We start from the raw sequence: 19,030 nt of genomic DNA, 5'->3' as shown, positions 1-19,030 counted from the left end.
AGGTGTTATTTTATTTAGGCGAATATGTTCAACAATAAATCAAATGATCGCTAAAAGTGCAACAACGTATTATATCAGGTAAAAACTATTTCGCTATCATAACTATCGTTTAGTATCTATATCTAAATGTATTGCTGAGGGGGTTTTGGATAAGGAGCTTCCAAAATTATCAAAAGTCTGAATGCTATTTGAATAGAATTTTACATTTTTTAATTAAAAAATATTTATCTCTTAACTAATCATGTAACCGACCTTACAAATCCTATAATCATACTTATATTTTTTCCACATTTCCCTTATGTTTTTTCCACTACCCCATAAAATTCAAACTCCTAAACTTTAACTAACGGATAATAACCACCCCTGTAAAATGATATCTGCAAATTCCAATTCAGATCTCACATTTATTACTGACACTTACCATATCACTTAGAGTAATAACTAACCGTTAATTTAAGAAATTCGCAACTACGAAAGTCAAATATCCAAAATTTAGGAGCCTGTTTAAATTACAATTTTCACAATTCAACGTATCTTATTGTCATAATATATTTTACTCTCACAATCATTCACAAATTATAAAGGCATTAAAAATAAATAATTTTTTTAATAAAAATTAATTCAAAGGTAGTTAATTCACGCACACACATATATATACATACATATATATATTCTCATAATGCATATATATATATATAAGATTATCAAATGGAATGCATAATATTGGTAAGTATTTCATTTTAAAATAAAAAAACATACAATTACATTTATTTCTATCCATATATCATTCATTTTCTAATATAAATTATTATTATTATTTTAAGATCCATCTTTTGCAAAAACACAATTCTTGAATGATTTACAGTTTTTGTCATATTTTGAACTATTGTTAGACAAATCTTAAATTTTAATTATGTTGGTATAATTTTTTTTAACTTTTTTCAAATTAAAATGGTATAATTTTTTAATTTATTTTAATAATGTAAGTACCGTGCGTAGCACGGATATTCACACTAGTTGTCCTTGTACGACCGAGCCTGAGAGTTTGAGCATGTTTTGGTTGAATGTTATAATTCAAAATTTGGGATTTGGAGGGAATAGGTTATATCCATTGTAATCAAAACTCAAACAAAAGTGGGGATAAGCCTGGTTGTCACAACGAACTATATAAAGTGGATTTTTTTTATTTATTTGCAGAATGCTACCTTATTTTTTCATGCATCAGAATGGATTGATTACAAGTTGCATTTGCTTGCCTTTTGCTAGAATTTTGGCTAATTAACAAATTATACTAATTGTAGAATAGTAAGTTTGTAATCATTTTCAATTTTTGAAAAAGTTGAAAGTTTGGATAACAATAACAACAAATCTTCCTAGTTACATGTAGAATATCACTTGTTTCTATATCACAATTTTTATAACTTAAAACCTATGAATATAATAAGATAAAATTATTATTTTATAATACGATAAAATTTTATTATTTTCTAAGGTTATGTGAAAGGTCAAAATATTTTTCTCAAAATATTTTAAAATATATAAGTACAAAAGAATATTAAATTATACATATAATCATGCATTATACAAGTATGTTACAAGTACTTACTAACTAATGTACTAAATTTTAATCATTTATAGAATATTTTTATTGTTATTTCAAATAAGCTTCCTAGTATTCATTTGGTATAAGCCATAAAGGATTGAGTAATTTGAGTCAGTTGCTTCTGTGTTAATTTTGACTGTGGTTAACAAATTCAATGATTTAATCCGTCTAACTTAGGTTAATGGGAAAATGGGTCACAGTTGGCTGAAATAAAATTGTAATAAACCCGTTTTTCAATAAAAAAAAAAAAACTCTTTATGACTTTTCTCTATTATAAGAACAGAGTACCCATTTTCTTAAAAAAAATTATTTATCAGATAAAATAAAAATAAACTCATTTTTCAATAAAATCCTAACTCTTTATACATTTCCTCTATTATAAGAACCGTGAACCCATTTTACCATAAACAAATTTATTTATCGGATAAAAAAAATTTATTTATCGAAAAAAAAATGAACCCGTTTCTCAATAAAACATCAGCTCTTTATGGCTTCCCTCCCTTATAAGAAAAGAGTATCCATTTTGCCATAAACAAATTTGTTTATCGAATAAAATAAAAATAAACTCTTTTTTCAATAAAAAACCAGTTCTTTATGACTTTCCTCCATTATAAGAATATAGTACCCATTTTTCTAAAAAAAAATATTATTTATCGAATAAAATAAAAATGAACCCGTTTTTCAATAAAACACAAGCTCTTTATAGTTTTCATCTATTATAAGAACAGAGTATCCATTTTTTCATAAATAAATTTATTTATCGGATGAAAAACTAAATATATTTTTCAATAAAACACCAGTTTTTTATGATTTTTCTCCCTTCACTACAACAAAAAAGGGTATTAGCGACAACAACTTTAGGAAGAAATAGAAAGCTTGACGCTCTTAAGAGGCTTATAGCAAGGAAAAGGACAATACCTCACCAAAAATTGGAGCCATCATATACTCTGCGAGGACAAGGACTTTTCTCGCTTAAAATTCTCACCAAAAGGAGAGCGGGAAAGCTTCCCTCCAAATACTAATTCTAGTGGGCCAAAGTTTTTATGTTATTGGTGAGAAATCATGGGTGCTTTTTTGTGAAAATTTCAAAATTTTGCTCCCTTCCAATTTTTAGCAGAGCCGCGCATTGAAAATTTTTTAACCATTCCCGGCACAGCACTTGTCAAGCCTAGCACCACATGAATTCCAAACCTTCCATACTTACAAGGCTACTTTCCCAAATATTGTTCTCAGATCAGAGCGCTCGAAAGTTCAATCGCAACCTCCCCTGCACCTTTCTCCTTCTATCTCTCTTTCCCTCTCTATCAATTTTCAGTTTTCCATAGACATATGGTTCCCCTCTTCCTCTCTAGCATCTAGATCTGAATTTATACAATCATGGACACACTTTAAAGACCCTTCCGATGCAATGGCAGACTTCAAGGAAAAGCGATGGTGTAGGTTTTTTAATATGTTATTTTCATCTCTGTTTTGTCAATTGCCTTTTTCTTGCATTTTTGGTCAATTTAACAATCGCAAGAAAAACTTTTTGAAATTGTAGACTTCTACTTCAGTGGATTAGAGTGAAATGCTTATCTCAGTTGGAGTAGAGAAATGGGTCTTACTGGAAGGCAAAATGAAAACGGCCCCGTCAAAATTGGATCTTGAACATCTATCAGTTTAGGAGTTTGTGTGAATTTTGGGTTTTTTTTTCCTGATTTTATTCTATGTGGTCTTGTCTGTATGATTGGAAAGTTCAATTTCTGATGTACTTTCAGGGGGGTTTGGCTGTAGCAGCAGGGAAGTGGGGAAGTGGGTGGCTTTCCGGTGGCACCGCCGGCTCAGTATAACCCATTAGACGAGCCGAGTCCATTGGTATTGAGGCTGAGGAAAAGTCCTTCCCTTTTGGAATTGATCCAAATGAGGCTTTCTCAAGCTAATTCACCTAAGGGTGCAAGTTCAAGTAAAAAAGAGCTTAAAGGGGCCGCTGCTTCTGGTTCCTCTGAGAAGCTCAAGGCTTCAAATTTTCCAGCAACTATTCTGCGAATTGGGACCTGGGAGGTATATTTATACATTTGCATTGGATCATGGATTTTAGAAACTTGTTTTATTGGATTGCTTATGATTTCGTTAATTTTGATTGCATGTCTTTGTTCTAATTTCTAGTATAAGTCAAGATATGAAGGGGATTTGGTAGCAAAGTGTTATTTTGCAAAGCATAAGCTTGTACGGGAGGTTCTTGATGGCGGGCTCAAGAAGTTGGGTACAATATATCTACATTGAAATAACACTTATGATGGTCATTGCATTTATGGGCATTTTAAAAAATAAACTCTGCATAAGCTAAAATTTTTCTAACTAAAATATTTTACATTTGTCATAACTTATTGATGGTTAAAATAATAGCAAGGATTTTTTGTTCTCCACCCCCACATTAATTTAAACTAAATATGAGACTGCATAAGCTGAGAAAACAAAGCTGCATTTGATTTGAACAATCATGAGAGTCCCACTTTCTTCAACTTGAGGGGATGCAACATCACCATCAGGTGGTCAATCATCATCTTCGAGGAATGAACAAGACATTGTTAGTAGACCTCGAGAAGACATGAAACACCATCACCCAGCTCAGGTAACCGGTCCTTTTAATAGTCTTGAACCAAAATTTGATATTCACTAAAAGTTTCTGACCGACAGAAATGTAAAATGTCATTTTCATTTGATTTATAATCTGTACAGAGTATTTCTTTTCCTCCAAGGAGGTTTATATATGTAGTCGCGTCTCTCTAGTAGTATTTGACTCTGTGTTTTGGTTTATTCAGTAATGGATACGCATGTAATTGAAGAAATAAAAAATGGTGGAGGAGAGCAAACATGATATGGTTATGAAGCTCTTACAAGCTACTTCGATTATGGACTTCGCCAATTAATGCAAACATGATACTCATTGTATATTGGCACAGGGTCTATCTTAGCATTTGTTATCTCTAGCAATTTTGGTTGTACATATTAAAGCCCAATTAGAATTTGATTTGAGTATCTTTGTGCTTTGTACTGTTGATAGTATTGGTTGTAATATATTATTGCTCGTTTTGTATTTGTAATGACAAATTGGTTTGTTATTTCGTATACAAATTTTGCTATATCTCAATATTGACATTAATGATACCTCTTGCTAAAAAAATGGTTGAAAAAAAAAGTAGCAACTACAGTCACAAAGCTGCTTTCGGCAACTTTCTTGCAAGAAAATCATTTAGCTGCATTTGATCGTCTTTGGTAAGGGGTCGATGGTTTTCAATAAAACACCAGCTCTTTGTGACTTTCCTCCATAAATTTTCTATTTTTCCTTTTTTCACTGAAATAATTTTTTACTTGGATAAAATCAGAAACTCCATTATAAGAAAAGGTTTGGAGGGAAAAAGTTGTAAGTAATCCATGACAATTACCGCCTCTACACACATGTGAAGGAACATGGGCTATGACAATTTGCTATATGTACTGTGCAAATCTTATCCCATTGAAAATCACATTGAGAGGTGGGCCAGCATTTTGCTATATCTCAATATTGACATTAATGAGTTTATTTTTATTTTATCCGATAAATAAATTCCTTTTTGCCTTCAAATTGAGTACTCTATTCTTATAATAGAGGAAAGTCATAAAGAGCTGATGTTTTATTGAAAAAATGGGTTTATTTTTATTTTATCTGATAAATAAATTTGTCTAAGAAAAAATGGGTACTCTGTTCTTAAAATGGAGGAAAGTCATAAAGAGCTGATCTTTTATTAAAAAACGGGTTTATTTTTATTTTATTCGATAAATAAATTTATTTATGAAAAAATGGGTACTCTATTCTGATAATGGAGGAAAGCTATAAAAAGTTGGTCTTTTATTGAAAAATAGATTATTTTTATTTTATTTGATAAATAAATTTATTTATGAGAAAATGGGTACTCTATTCTTATAATGGAGGAAAGCCATAAAGAGCTATTCTTTTATTAGAAAATGGATTTATTTTTATTTTATTTGATAAATAAATTTAATTATGAAAAAATAAGTACTCTGTTCTTATAATGGAGAAAAGCCATAAAGAGCTAGTCTTTTATGGGAAAGTGATACTTTACGGAAAGTGACCACGATTTGGTTTATGAAATAATCCCAAATAAAAATTTAGAATGAATTTATTTGTTTTGAAAGTTGTATAACGGTCGTTAAAACTCCAAAAATTGGCAAAAACATTTTGGGGTTGCAGAAAGGCAGAGGGAAGAAGGAGAAGAATTGAGCTTTTTGTCCGTTGCAATTATTCCTTTAAAAATGGCTCCATTTAGTTTTGCCCATTTTTTATTGGGTAAAATCGTTGGTTCTAACGATCAATTTTTCATTTCTCGTCAATTGTCCTTAATTGGCCAAAATTACGAAACTTTGAGGATGCAATATGTTTGGGGGTGAAACTTTGAGGATAAAATTGGCCAACCACCCAAACTTTGAGGATGAAAAGTGCATTTTTTTCTATAAGATATTTAATCAAGTGTTATTTCTTGTCTTAATTTTAGTTATGACTATACTACATATTTATTAAATAGACATACCTTTATAATTAAAGTTAATATTTGATATTTTAGGATGCCATATATTTAAATAGATGAAATTTATTTTGAACATAACATATTAAAATAATTTTATTTGTCAATCATTTTGGCCCTCCCTCCAAGGAAAAAATCTTGGCTTCGTCACTGCCTAGGAGGAAATTGGGGTCTATTGCTAACAAAAAGATTGTGAAAATTTACCTTTATATCCTAATTATTTGGAAAAATCTAATGAACAAATTTTGCAAAAGAAGCCTTGTTTCTTACCAACAAATTAAGTAACTAATAAAATCACCTTTAATATTGCTTTAATATATTTAATTTATGTTAAATACAAATTTTACCAATTTCTCTTTTGTAAAAATATAAGTGTATCACTTTTTCAATTTTAATTACAAACATTTATATTTTTTACATAAATGTAGTGATTCAGAGTAAAATGCCCATAAATAGCTAGTATTTGTTTGATGTAATGCAAAAAAATTCATAAAGAGTTGGTATGTTATGGGAGCAATCTTTTTTACTTCCACATATTTAAAATTTGTTAAATGCAAAATCTACTAGTTTTCCTTTCGTAAAAATATAAGTATAATACTTTTTTAATTTTATTTACAAATATTTATGTATTTTACATAAATGCAATGATTCAGAATAAAATACCCATAAATAGTTAGTATTTTGTTGATGTAATGCAAAAAACTCATAAAGAGTTGGTATGTTATGGGCAAAACTTTTTTACTTTCACATATTTAAAATTTATTAAATACAAAATTTACTAGTTTCCCTTTCGTAAAAATATTAGTGTAATACTTTTTCAATTTTAGTTATAAATATTTATGTATTTTACATAAATGTAATGATTCAGAATAAAATACCCGTAAATAGCTAGTGTTTTGTTGATGTAATGCAAAAAAAAAAAAAATTCATAAAGAATAGGTATGTTATGGGCAATATATTTTTTACTTTCATAAAAATCAGTTTATGTTAAATACAGGACAACCAATTTTCCTTTCGTAAAAATATAAGTATAATACTTTTTAAATTTTATTTACAAATATTTATGTATTTTACATAAATGCAATGATTCAGAATAAAATACCCATAAATAGTTAGTATTTTGTTGATGTAATGCAAAAAACTCATAAAGAATTGGTATGTTATGGGCAAAACTTTTTTACTTTCACATATTTAAAATTTATTAAATACAAAATTTACTAGTTTCCCTTTCGTAAAAATATTAGTGTAACACTTTTTCAATTTTAGTTATAAATATTTATGTATTTTACATAAATGTAATGATTCAGAATAAAATACCCGTAAATAACTAGTGTTTTGTTGATGTAATGCAAAAAAAAAAATTCATAAAGAATAGGTATGTTATGGGCAATATATTTTTTACTTTCATAAAAATCAGTTTATGTTAAATACAGGACAACCAATTTTCCTTTCGTAAAAATATTAGTGTAACAGTTCTTCAATTTTAGTTATACATATTTATGTATTTTACATAAATGTAATGATTCAGAGTAAAATGTCCATAAATAGATAGTATTTTGTTGATGTAATGCTCGTAAATAGATAGTACTGCTTATGCTTCCTTTTCGGTGTTTTATTCGTAGGTCCATTATATTTATGTTAATTCCGTCACACCCCAATACATTTCCAACTTCTGCAGTACGCTACATTCACATTTCTAAACCGGGGTTATAGGTCATCACTTACTTTTTTAGAAACATTCCCTTCATCTCCGTACATGTCAGGTTGCTACGTGCCAGCTTCTTTGCCATATAATTTACTTTCCACACCTGTCTTTGAAATATGTGAATACACTACAGAATTTACCTTATAATTGACAAGAAGAGAATCAACAATCCCTTTTCAATATCATACTCTCAAGTTAAATTCACTATTGAATGGTGAAATAAGTGTTTTGAATCCTTTAATTCTAATAGTCTCAATCATTTAAAATTTAAACAACTATTATTAGTGAGGGATAAAAAGTGTGAGAATGATTCCCAAGAGAACTATAGAATTTTTCATGAATAAGAACCCCAATTACGTAAAGGTTGTTGGAATACATAAATAGGTAAAACTCAAATATTAAATTGAATTATTAAGACATGGCATTTAAAGAGCGAAAATGGTATATATATTATGATTAATTTTCTATATACTGATATCGTATATACTTTCATCATTAGATGCATAAAACGTAGTTCGAATTTGAATTTAAAACCCAAATTTTGCATATTTGTCGTGCATCTAACCGTGATAGTATACACACTGTTACTGCATATAATATTTACTCTATATATTAAAGAGAAAAATGATATATGCATTAGGTGATGCATCCAAAATTAAAACTTCATACCTTCCACCTGTGTATATATATATATATATATATATATTCGCCCATTTAAATATCTTCTTCTATTGCTCTCATTGAGTGTTTCACTATTGTGGATTGGGCCGCCATCCCCCACAAAAATGTTACTCGGTCATGGGCAGTAGCCCCAAGCTTCTTGAAAAATGTATGTCAGCTTCCAAAAATTTTTTAAACTTGTACATGAAGTCCTAATTTCTCAATTGACTTTTATCACTTGCGCTAAAGAATCTACTTAAATGTCACTCTTTAAAACCAACTCTTAATTTTCTTATATTAGCATACAATACAAATATATTATCAAAGTAATCTTAGTATATAATTAGTATTTGTGTTTATATACTACTTTTAAATACTAACTAAAGAATCTCCTTTAATTTTATTTGTAAAAAATATCCTACATATAGCAATTCAAATCTTAGTTTCCTTATATTAGCATATATATCAGTTTTCATTTTGATATTTTTATACCATTAGTGGTTAGTATAACCTTTAAATAATAACTAAGTAAATACTATGTCCTTTATGGATTTTTCTAGGAGATGCCCAGTGAGTATTAGTTAACAACTTAAATTGCACTTACTTAATTTTTTTCTTTTTTCAAAAAAGGATCAATATAATTAAATTAACTTACCATATGATTATACACAATCATTGCCCCTTGCATTTAGACACTTACAAATTAACCACACTTAAAAAGAAAAATCACATTTGCGGCCTCCTTATTAGGCACCCGCTATCCAAATCATTCATATATTAGATATAATTATTATAACCTTAAGATAGTAACTTAAGAAACACTATATTAACATGCAAAATAAAACGAAAAAAAGACAAGATAAATAGAAGAAATCAAACACAAGAAAAGGAAGATTTAACCACAGGTACAAATTATTAATGCTAAATCAACTTGAACTAAAAAAGGAAAAAAATAGAAGTATTAATAAAAAAAAACACTAAAATTTTCAACTTTTGTCTATGTGATCAAGCATTGATCTTTGTCAACTCCATTAAATCTATTTCAAGGATTGACTCTTTTGCTAAGCTCTACTTTTTAAAGGCAATTTTATTTTACTTTAGAATTTCTTTTGTTATATCATAAATCCCAGTTACTAAATATTTAAATAGTTATTCTTATTCTAAGCTTATAACTTAAAAATTTGTGATGAGTATTAACTTATAATATGTTTGTGCACTATTCTCCCCTAAAGTAAAACCTTCGTTGCACCATTGCTTGGTCCCAGCCCGGTATTCCCCTTATTATTCCAAGCATTCGTGTCGCGTTACGAACTGGGTAGAATAAAAAGAAAGCCGGTTTCCAGTTGTTGTCTTCTTTTTTTGCTCTTCTTTACATTTTCGAACTTCAGATGCCACAATTAACGGACACGGCCTGAATGGTTGTCAGAAAAATCGTTCGGGCCGATTTTATACATTTTACATAAGATATAATTTGCATTGCATACAGTGTAACTCATTTTTAATAACGTATAATTATAAAACAAAATTTTGTAAACCCCACACACGATGTGAAAAGTAACGTACAAGATACATATAATCTGAACCTTACATTTTTTTGACCAAATCTTGGTCTTGAACCTTTAGGAAGGATTGCTTCTCCGGCCGCTCCTCCACAATTGGGAGAGGAACAGGAACGGTTGCTTCTTGCCTGAAAGTTTACAATCAAGATTTGGTCAAAAAAAAAAAAAAGATTCAGATTTCATCTTGTACCTTATTTGTCACATCATGTGTGGGATCCATAAAATTTTGTTGAAAGTGAGTGACGCCGTATGCAGACAGAACTACGCCATGTAGATTTTACACAAAATCATCCATTGTTCCTGATAACCATTCCGCCCCTTATCCCCACAATTTTTTTTTTGGGTCGAAACGTTAGATTTATATATCATTGCAAAAGCTTTACAGTATCTAGACAAGGATCCAAACAAAAGAGACAACTGTCCCATGATAGTTCATGATGCATTAGCATCTAAAATTGGGATTAACCTATTTTTCATCTAACCAAATGTTAAGAGCATGCAAGCTCAGTTTAATACTATCTAATTTCCCTGTATTAGTTAAAGAAAAGGAGCACAGATGACACACTACTATTTCATGTCAATCTAATAGTACCATTTTTATAGTGCAAACCACTTTACCACACTAAAAGTGGAACTGTTCTAACCATACGTGCACATGACTATTGACCATGTATGGGCAACACCAAGGGCCCAATGGTTAAACTAAACGCCATCCATGAGCTATGCAAATTGCAAAAATACCAGTTGATATTTTCGTCACTTTCAGTCTCATTTAAAGCTCTGATCTCTTTCTGAGTTTGCCAGATGGATGGATACTCTCATATCCATTCTGCTACTAATGGCCCCGTGAGGTGAGCCTTGGATGCAAGGCTGACAGGTAACAAATTCCCTCACAAAAAGAGCTTGGAGAAGAATGAGTGGACCAGGAGAGGATAAAGTGGTGTGTGTGACTGGAGCTTCGGGTTACATAGCTTCATGGCTGGTCAAGCAGCTACTTGGCCGGGGTTATACAGTTAAAGCTTCTGTTCGAGATGCCAGTAAGTGACCTTTTAGTTTTTACTCCTCGAGGACCTCGACTATCTTTGTCTCTTTTTGTAAATGCGTGTGTATTGGTCTGTGTGATGAGGTTTAGTCACAATTTACCCCCTGTATTAAGGGTCAATTTCACTTTTTCATCCTGTATTCGTTTTATCTAGGCTTTGATTTGGGTTGAGTGTTTTTCTCACAAGCTCTTTTTGTTTGCGGAAATTATAGTAATAAATTTTAAAAATAACTCCAAAATCTCTCAAATAGTATAATTTACCAAAAAAAAATAAATAAAAAGAACAATAACAAGATTTACTATCTTTTCTCCTTCCATCTATCACCCATCACCAACTACGTCCCCTCCTTCTCCTCCTCCTCCTCCCTCCATCCTTGCCCTTCCCTCCCTTCCCCTCCCCCGCTTCTTCTCCTCTTAATCACGAGGGAGGAGGGAGGAGGGAGGAGAGGAGAGAGGAGGTGGGCAAGGGGCGGTGGCGATGACGGTGGAGAAGCAAGGAGGGGATAGTGATATTTTAATCAAATTTATAAAAAAAATATTTAAATTTTTTTTTAAATTATAAAAATATCTCAAAATATATTTTAAAAAAATATCAAATTTAAACAAATTATTTATTGTAAAAGTTTTTCACATGAGCTACTGTAGTAAAGGTTTTTTTTGAAATATACACCCAAAAGCACATAATCTATATGGATATATTATGCCCTTTAGGGTTGACATCGGGTGTCTCCGGTTTTTGCACAGTTAGAAATTGACTCATCCCTCTTATTTCAGAGGGGGAAAAATGCACTTTTCATCCCCAATATTTAAGGTGTTCACTAATTTCGTCCCTAAAGTTTCATACAAAACACATTTCATCCTCATAATTTTGTAATTTTGATCAATTTTGTCCCTAAAGTTTATGTGGGACACATTTCATCCTTATAATTTTATAATTCCTACCAATTAAAGACTTGTTAACCAATTTAGACATAATATCATCACATGTCCCATTAATAATTGTATTATTAATACTTAATTCAATTATTTATTAAATTATAGAAATAACAACAAGTGTTTTTAGATAGGAGACTATCTCTTTTTTTTTTCCCTTTAAATTGTGATATGATATATTTGAGACTAAATAAATAGATTGAAAGATAAAATAGATGATTGAAAAACATGTATATGATGCAACAAAACAAAATTTTGCAAATAAATGACAATCTAAACCATTCATTCTTTTGCATTAATATTTTTCTCCAATTAGTTGTAATGGGTATGTTTGACATTTTTCTTCAATTGGCTATAGTGGAATTGTTTCTTTCCCACTGACTTCATTTTCTTTGGATCTTCTTGTTCGATTGTGATTAAGAAGAAAGTAATAGTGGCTAAAAATTTCTTAGTCTTTTTTGTACTAAAATGAGAAAGTCAATTAAGAAAAGATTTTTGAGCTTTTAGTTAATCCATTTTTTTTTTTTACTAATGGGCATATTGTGATCAAGTGACGCTATCCCATTCAAATTGCTTGACAATCTACCAATTGTCCTCAATTAGCCAAATTTAGGAAATTATGAGGATGAAATGTGTTTGCGTAAAACTTGAAGGATGAAATTAATCAAAATTATAAAATTACAAGGATGAAATGTGTTTTGCATGAAACTTTAGGGATGAAATTGGTTAACACCTTAAATATTAGGGATGAAAAGTGCAATTTTGCCAAACATGGAAATACAATCTCAGGAAATGAAATAGCAGTCAAACGCCAAAGGCAATTATGGTATTAAAGCCATCTTTGTTACTTTTAATTGTTAAACTCTGGGGTTGCAAAGTGAAGATAAAATGAATATTGGGTGATGAAGCACAGCTGCCCCCTAATTAAAGCGGGTAAACTTTAATTAAGCCTTATGATAAGTTGATAACTAATGGTTTTCACAATTTGCCCTAGTCCTTTACGTTTTGGAAAATCAGCAATGGATTTCAGGCCAAAGACGAAAGATGTATTCTTACTTCAGTACCAAAGTGAAACCAAAAACATTGCCAATTACATTTCCCAACAGGCCGATTTTGGCACATTTAATTTCATGGCGCAGCATCCTCTATTCCTGGATGATGATTTTATCATCAGTCTTCTAGGATAATACACTTTACCAAGGCAATGCACTTGCAAATTCAGTACCTTTAGACTGATGTACTAGACTGTTCCGTTATATGGCACAGATGATCCAAGAAAGACGGAACATTTGACGTCACTTGATGGAGCCAAGGAGAGACTGAAGTTGTTTCAGGCGAACTTACTTGATGATGGATCCTTTGACGAAATAGTTCAAGGATGTACTGGCGTTTTTCATACCGCTTCTCCTGTTATTTTTTCGGTTAGCGATCCGAAGGTACATTTACTTCATGACTGTATTGAAGATTTTTTAGGTAACGACGATAACTACAAGTGGCGGAGAGAGTGGGGGCTTAAGGCACTCAAGGCATCTGACCCCATTTAAGTGAGGTCATTCAGGAAGTTCACATTGAGACTGTAAATAATGTAACACAGCAAGTTTCAAAAAACTTCCTTACAGAAAAAGAGTCAATAAGTGGGATGAAGTACCATTTTCAGGGTGTCTCTTTAGCTTCAAGTTGCTTGAATCTTGCATATATTCGCAGATTATACTGGTCAATGACTATCCTTCGAATAGCAATAGGGTAATATAGAGTGCAGTCCTACAGTCAAAACAACCCACTGTGGTGCTAGAATTACGATCGACGTATTTGTTGCACTAATTATTGACATAACCGAACTTGAACCAAGGATGTTGTCCTCTTCAGACCTCGGACAAATTGCTTCTGTTATCAGGCCATGGTCCCATTTCTAATCACCAAGTATGGGAGATTTTCTGCTGAATCTGGTTTTAGCTCATTCTACTGTTTTAGGAACTGTTTAATACAACTCAACAGAAATATGCTTCAAAGCCTTGTGGTTGATACAGCCACTGAATTTATGCAGTAATACTCGGAGACATTGTTTTGAATACTATCTCGCGCAAGTAGCATAATGGAGTTTTTTTACTTATATGTGGCATATTCATATTTTCCTGTTTGCTTCTCAGAAAGAATTAATAGACCCTGCAGTAAAGGGAACACTGAACCTGCTTCAATCATGTGCAAAAGTTTCATCTATCAGAAGAGTGATCCTGACATCTTCTACGGCTGCAGTTCTGGCAAAACCAGAGCTAAATAAAGATTCATTTGTTGACGAAAGTTGGTTTTCTAACCCATCATACTGTGAGGAGCAAAAGGTGCAATATCCTGCTACTACTAATTCAGTAATTTAGTTTCAAGGAAAAATGCCTGGTTGGTGTCAACAGAAGTAACAAGTCTTGTGATCTCATTAACTAGACAAAACTAATGGTTAATTGCGCTCTGTTATTGTTTTATTTGTGAATACGCTTTAATAAAAAGTCGATTGGATAAGGATGGAATGATGACGAATATCACAATCTATCACAGAAAGCAAGTGCCAATGCTACATTGTTCTCTTAACAGGCATCACCAATGTGGCATGTTTCCTGCTAGAACATGTAAGATAGTCTTGAACACCATCTAAAAGTAGCAAGGTGCTGACTTGCACCAAATCAAGCTAAGAGGTAGGAAGAAAATCCTCATGACAGATCCCAGGAAAAACTGTTTATTCTGACTCTTTGCAAAATAAAGGTAAAAATTTCAGATGTACAGGAGAAAGCAATAAAAGCACTCTCTTGTTGTTATTGTTCCTTTCTGGATTATAATTGACAGCTCCAAAGATGGTTGAACAATTTACAATGAATAGTAGCTTGCAAGATACAAAATGAACAAGTGAATCGGCACAATGAGTAAGAATTAGGTAAATTTGAAAACAATCTGTAAGTTATGAAGGCTTTGCTCCATTACACTCTCCAAAGCTACATGACGCACTCATCGATATATGCATTTAGTAACTGCTCTCAAGAATTTCAGAGTATAAGTATTACAGCATTAGAAATTTAAGTCTTTGTTTCAAAAGATATAGTTGCATACGGACGCTGAGTAGCTAGGATGGTTGTAGGATTAAACTATAAAACTCAGATAAGGAGACTGAATTTTCCGCTGACTAGTTATGAGAGATATGCTGCCAAGGGTGAAATGTAAAATTTTAGCTGGACTTGCATTTCTTACTGACTGATCAAGAGATCGAAACATGAAGAGTCTGCAGGAATCTTGTTAGTCTTACGCACTGTATCATTTGTTAAGCATAAAGAAATAAAACTTCTCTAATTAGTCGCAGATTTAACACACAAGAAATTACAGATCTCTAAATACTGAAAAAATTTTACTCTGTTAGGGGAGGATGTGAAGTACGTTTGTTTTAATTGATTAAGTAGGGTAAGCAAAAGTTTGTAGAATATTCTGTGTTTCTTAATAACTTGTAAAACTTCTTTCTTGATAGAACTTAGACCAACTTTTGTTTTTGTATTTTGTTTGTCAGATGTGGTATCAACTGTCAAAAACTTTAGCAGAGGATGCTGCTTGGAAATTCTCAAAGGAGCATGGCATTGACATGGTTTCAATCAATCCAGGATGGGTCTTTGGTCCCATTCTGCAGCCTTCTATCAATCTAAGTGCAGGATTGGTCCTGGATGTAGTAAATGGTACTCTATCGAATAGCTAATTGATGTTGTGCCTCTGTATTGATCTGTCTAGCTTGTAGCTTTCTCAAACGACAAAAGTTCATCCTTTACAAGTAAGCCTTTTAAGTGTCAATGAGTAAAATGATGGCATAGGCTCCTCAAATCATTGGTTACATTGTTATCTAATTCAACCTCGTGTACCCTATGAATCTTTTTCATATGTAGAGCTTCAAGCTTTTCTAGCTCAATAGCTCAAGATATCAATTCAATGCTATCAAGTTGTTAACGGTCATACTGATGATAATTAATAAGGGTTGTTAACTGTACTTACCCCAAGCTATATCATGCATCCTTTATCCCAAGTGTTTTTCAAGTCCTTTATAACAGTACTCCCCCTATCCTGTAGGCCTTGCCCATAAATTAGTAATCAAAACCAACTCTATGCAGCCTTCAGCGCAGACCACACAATTTCTTCCAAAAATCAGGATCTGCTTCTGTTCTTAACAGTTGTCATCTCTTCTTGTTTAACAAACAGTAAACCTCTAAGGGCTAAAAGTAATATGCATTCTTTTACATAGAAACATTATTATACATGGTACAATCAAAGATATTAGTGATTATGATCAAAGATATTACTAACGGAAAGTGTGGAATGCAGGGGCTCAATCATTTCCTGATGCATGTGTTGGATGGATTGATGTTAGAGATGTTGCCTGTGCACATATTCATGCCTTTGAAATCCCTTCTGCTAATGGAAGATATTGTGTTGTTGGGAAAAATGTGCACTGGTCCGAGATCGTCAAGATTCTGAGGCAACTTTTCCCTACCCTTCAACTTCCAACTAAGTGAGTCTCATTTTCCCTTCTCAATTATAATGACAAGACTTGCGTCCATTCAGCATCTGGTTCGAGAAAAGAATCACTTCCTCAGATTTCTTTGTAGAATTGTTTTCTTTCTACAAGGTTCTCCAGTGCTTCTGCAGATTATATACCTAACGTTGCAGATTTTACAAATATTTTCATTCATGAAGAATTGAAATTTGACTTAATGGTCTATTGAACATAAGCTGACTGGGCAACACTTTTTCTTTTTCTTCTTTTCAGTACTCCGATTTCAGGTTGTATATAATTTGCTAATGTCGGAAATATATATTTTGAATCAGTCCCTGCAATTGCATATGACCACAGTGGTAAATGTTACTCTTTATTTAAGATGTACTTGCGTAGAGGTTAACTTTTTTGCAAACGTAGATGAGGCCTTTAAAATTTAGAATGCATTTAGAAGCCAGCAAGCATATGAACACACTGGTACCATTACATTCTCAAAAGCAATAAGTCAAGAAATTTAAGAGAAAATTTTATGTCAAGAATGCGGGGTTCATGTTTTTGTATTTCAGGTTACCACTAAAATTCATGTCATTTGGATCATTAAAATAGAGAGGACAAGTTCTGATAGGCAAACTTCTAATGGAATTTTGTTATCTACGTGAAGAACAAGACTAGGAACTAATGCTTTTGTGCATTAGATTAATAGGCCTTCCAGTGGAGGGTAATTTTGAATTTGAAGATGCATAGCATTTCCCCTTACAACTGGCTTGAAGATTTTAATTGGTAATCAGCCCTTTTTCTGTCGTAGCTCAAGCTTTCACATTCTTGAAATTGTGCTGGCTTTATTGTAGAGGTTCTCCTAATAGCACCTTCGGTATGGGAGAATTCGAAGTGTCAATGGAGAAAACAAAAGGTTTGGGAATCAATCTCATTCCATTGGAAGTGAGCCTGAAGGACACCGTTGAAAGTTTCAAGGAGAAGAATTTTATTACTTTTTAAATAAAGAACGGTTTAAATTTGTAAGAATTTGTGTTCCTAAAAGAATCATAAAGATTATACATTATAGTTCATAGAGTTGTATAATTAAAAAAATTATTCAATGTTCGTACCATCTGTTGTATCTATTGTAATTATTGATTCTTGGATGTATTTGTATTTGTTACATGTTTGATGTATTGTCTAACTACCGGAAGGGGTCTAAGGAAGATGACTGGTGGGAAAGTGGCGTGTGTGACGGGAGCTTCGGGATACATAGATTGATGGCTAGTCAAGCTGCTTCTAGACCGCGGTTATACTGTTGAAGCTTCAGTTCATGATCTCAATACGTCATTCAAAACTCCCTATAAGCCATTTCTGCAAGCTGCTAATTGTGTTTATACTTAATAGATTATTGTTGCTTTAGATCTGTTTGTATAAAGGTCTCTTTTAGTATTGATGTTGTAGAGAGCATTGGAATGCTGTCACGTAAAATTTTAGATATCTTAAGGGAATTTTTAAGTTGTGTTTGTATTTCGACAATAGTAAGATCATGCTAGACAGATGCACCGAAGCATATATGACAAGTGATTTTGATAATAGGAAGTCTACATTGATAGGGTTCAAAATTTTGATTCAATTTATGATTATTGCCCCTTTTATTTTAGTTAAATATTGTTTTAATTGTTGGATTCTACTTATATTTGATAAATGATGCTAATTGTAGAAAAATATGCAAAACATGATTAAAAGAAGCAATTTTTCAGCATGTTAAAAATTGATTTGATGGTAGCACATTCGGAGCCTTTTTCCAAGTCCAAATCGAACGAAGGAAGCCGCTGGCAGAAGATTTCGAAGACTCTAATTATTGTTATTAGTTATAGTATTGGATTAGGAAACTTGGAATATTATCTTTTGTAGTTTCTTTTTTTATTTAGGAATCATGTTTTAGTGTTAGTAGTTGATATAAAGTAGGTAACAAAGGAGGCAAATAGGAGAAAATTGGATGGCCCGCTTGACTAGTACTTAGGCAAAAACAATTTGGAAGAATCGGGGATTCTTGGCGCAAGAAAGACAACAGCTTCTTAGTTCTTTTTGTTCTTTTTGATTTCTTCATTGTTAGGCATTGATGCAAATCTCTTCAATGAATTTGTGCGGTTCCTCCTTATTGATGCGCGGCTAATTTACTTTTCTAGTCAAAAAACAACAAGGATTTGATTCAATTATATCTGTAAGATCTAATTGTTTTTATTAATTTATTTTATTCGTTAGTATTTGGGGATAATTTCAGAAATCTCTCCTGAGGTTTCTAACATTTACACTTACCTCCCCTGTGGTTTGAACAATTACACTGACCTCCCCTGAGGTTACTAATCTTTTACAAATTCAGTCCAAATGATTAAAATATTATTTTAAAGAGTGAAATTAGAATTTTGTACCTAATTTGTCCTTTGTGCCACATGTCCAATGAATGGCAAAGT

At 31.9% G+C, this 19,030-nt stretch overlaps 1 protein-coding gene and 1 long non-coding RNA gene across 5 annotated transcripts; both read left to right on the top strand.

Moving 5' to 3' along the window:
• Nucleotides 1-2,747: 2,747 nt before the first annotated feature.
• LOC140036962 (uncharacterized) lies at nucleotides 2,748-4,745 on the top strand. The gene is made up of 5 exons (XR_011840650.1): nucleotides 2,748-3,039; nucleotides 3,144-3,260; nucleotides 3,361-3,643; nucleotides 3,749-4,214; nucleotides 4,405-4,745. It is a non-coding gene; the product is annotated as an uncharacterized lncRNA (long non-coding RNA).
• Nucleotides 4,746-10,871: 6,126 nt separating this feature from the next.
• On the top strand, nucleotides 10,872-18,149 carry LOC113732320 (phenylacetaldehyde reductase). Of its 4 annotated transcripts, none has more exons than XM_027258021.2 (6): nucleotides 10,872-11,126; nucleotides 13,331-13,500; nucleotides 14,212-14,400; nucleotides 15,606-15,768; nucleotides 16,406-16,592; nucleotides 17,768-18,149. In XM_027258021.2, exons 1-6 carry the CDS (start codon nucleotides 11,003-11,005, stop codon nucleotides 17,832-17,834), a joined length of 900 nt encoding a protein of 299 aa, XP_027113822.1. In that variant the 5' UTR covers nucleotides 10,872-11,002; the 3' UTR covers nucleotides 17,835-18,149. The 4 variants fall into 4 exon arrangements, with proteins under 4 accessions (XP_027113822.1, XP_027113823.1, XP_027113821.1 ...); XM_027258022.2 differs by lacking the exon at nucleotides 17,768-18,149 and adding an exon at nucleotides 17,383-17,548; XM_027258020.2 differs by lacking the exon at nucleotides 17,768-18,149 and adding an exon at nucleotides 17,426-17,723 and having other exon boundaries at nucleotides 10,873-11,126.
• Nucleotides 18,150-19,030: the final 881 nt, after the last annotated feature.

The sequence above is a fragment of the Coffea arabica genome, chromosome 2e (genome assembly GCF_036785885.1).
Source record: "Coffea arabica cultivar ET-39 chromosome 2e, Coffea Arabica ET-39 HiFi, whole genome shotgun sequence".
Lineage (NCBI taxonomy): Eukaryota > Viridiplantae > Streptophyta > Magnoliopsida > Gentianales > Rubiaceae > Coffea > Coffea arabica.
Note: the sequence above shows the minus strand (reverse complement) of the source record. Positions and strands in the feature narration are given on the sequence as shown.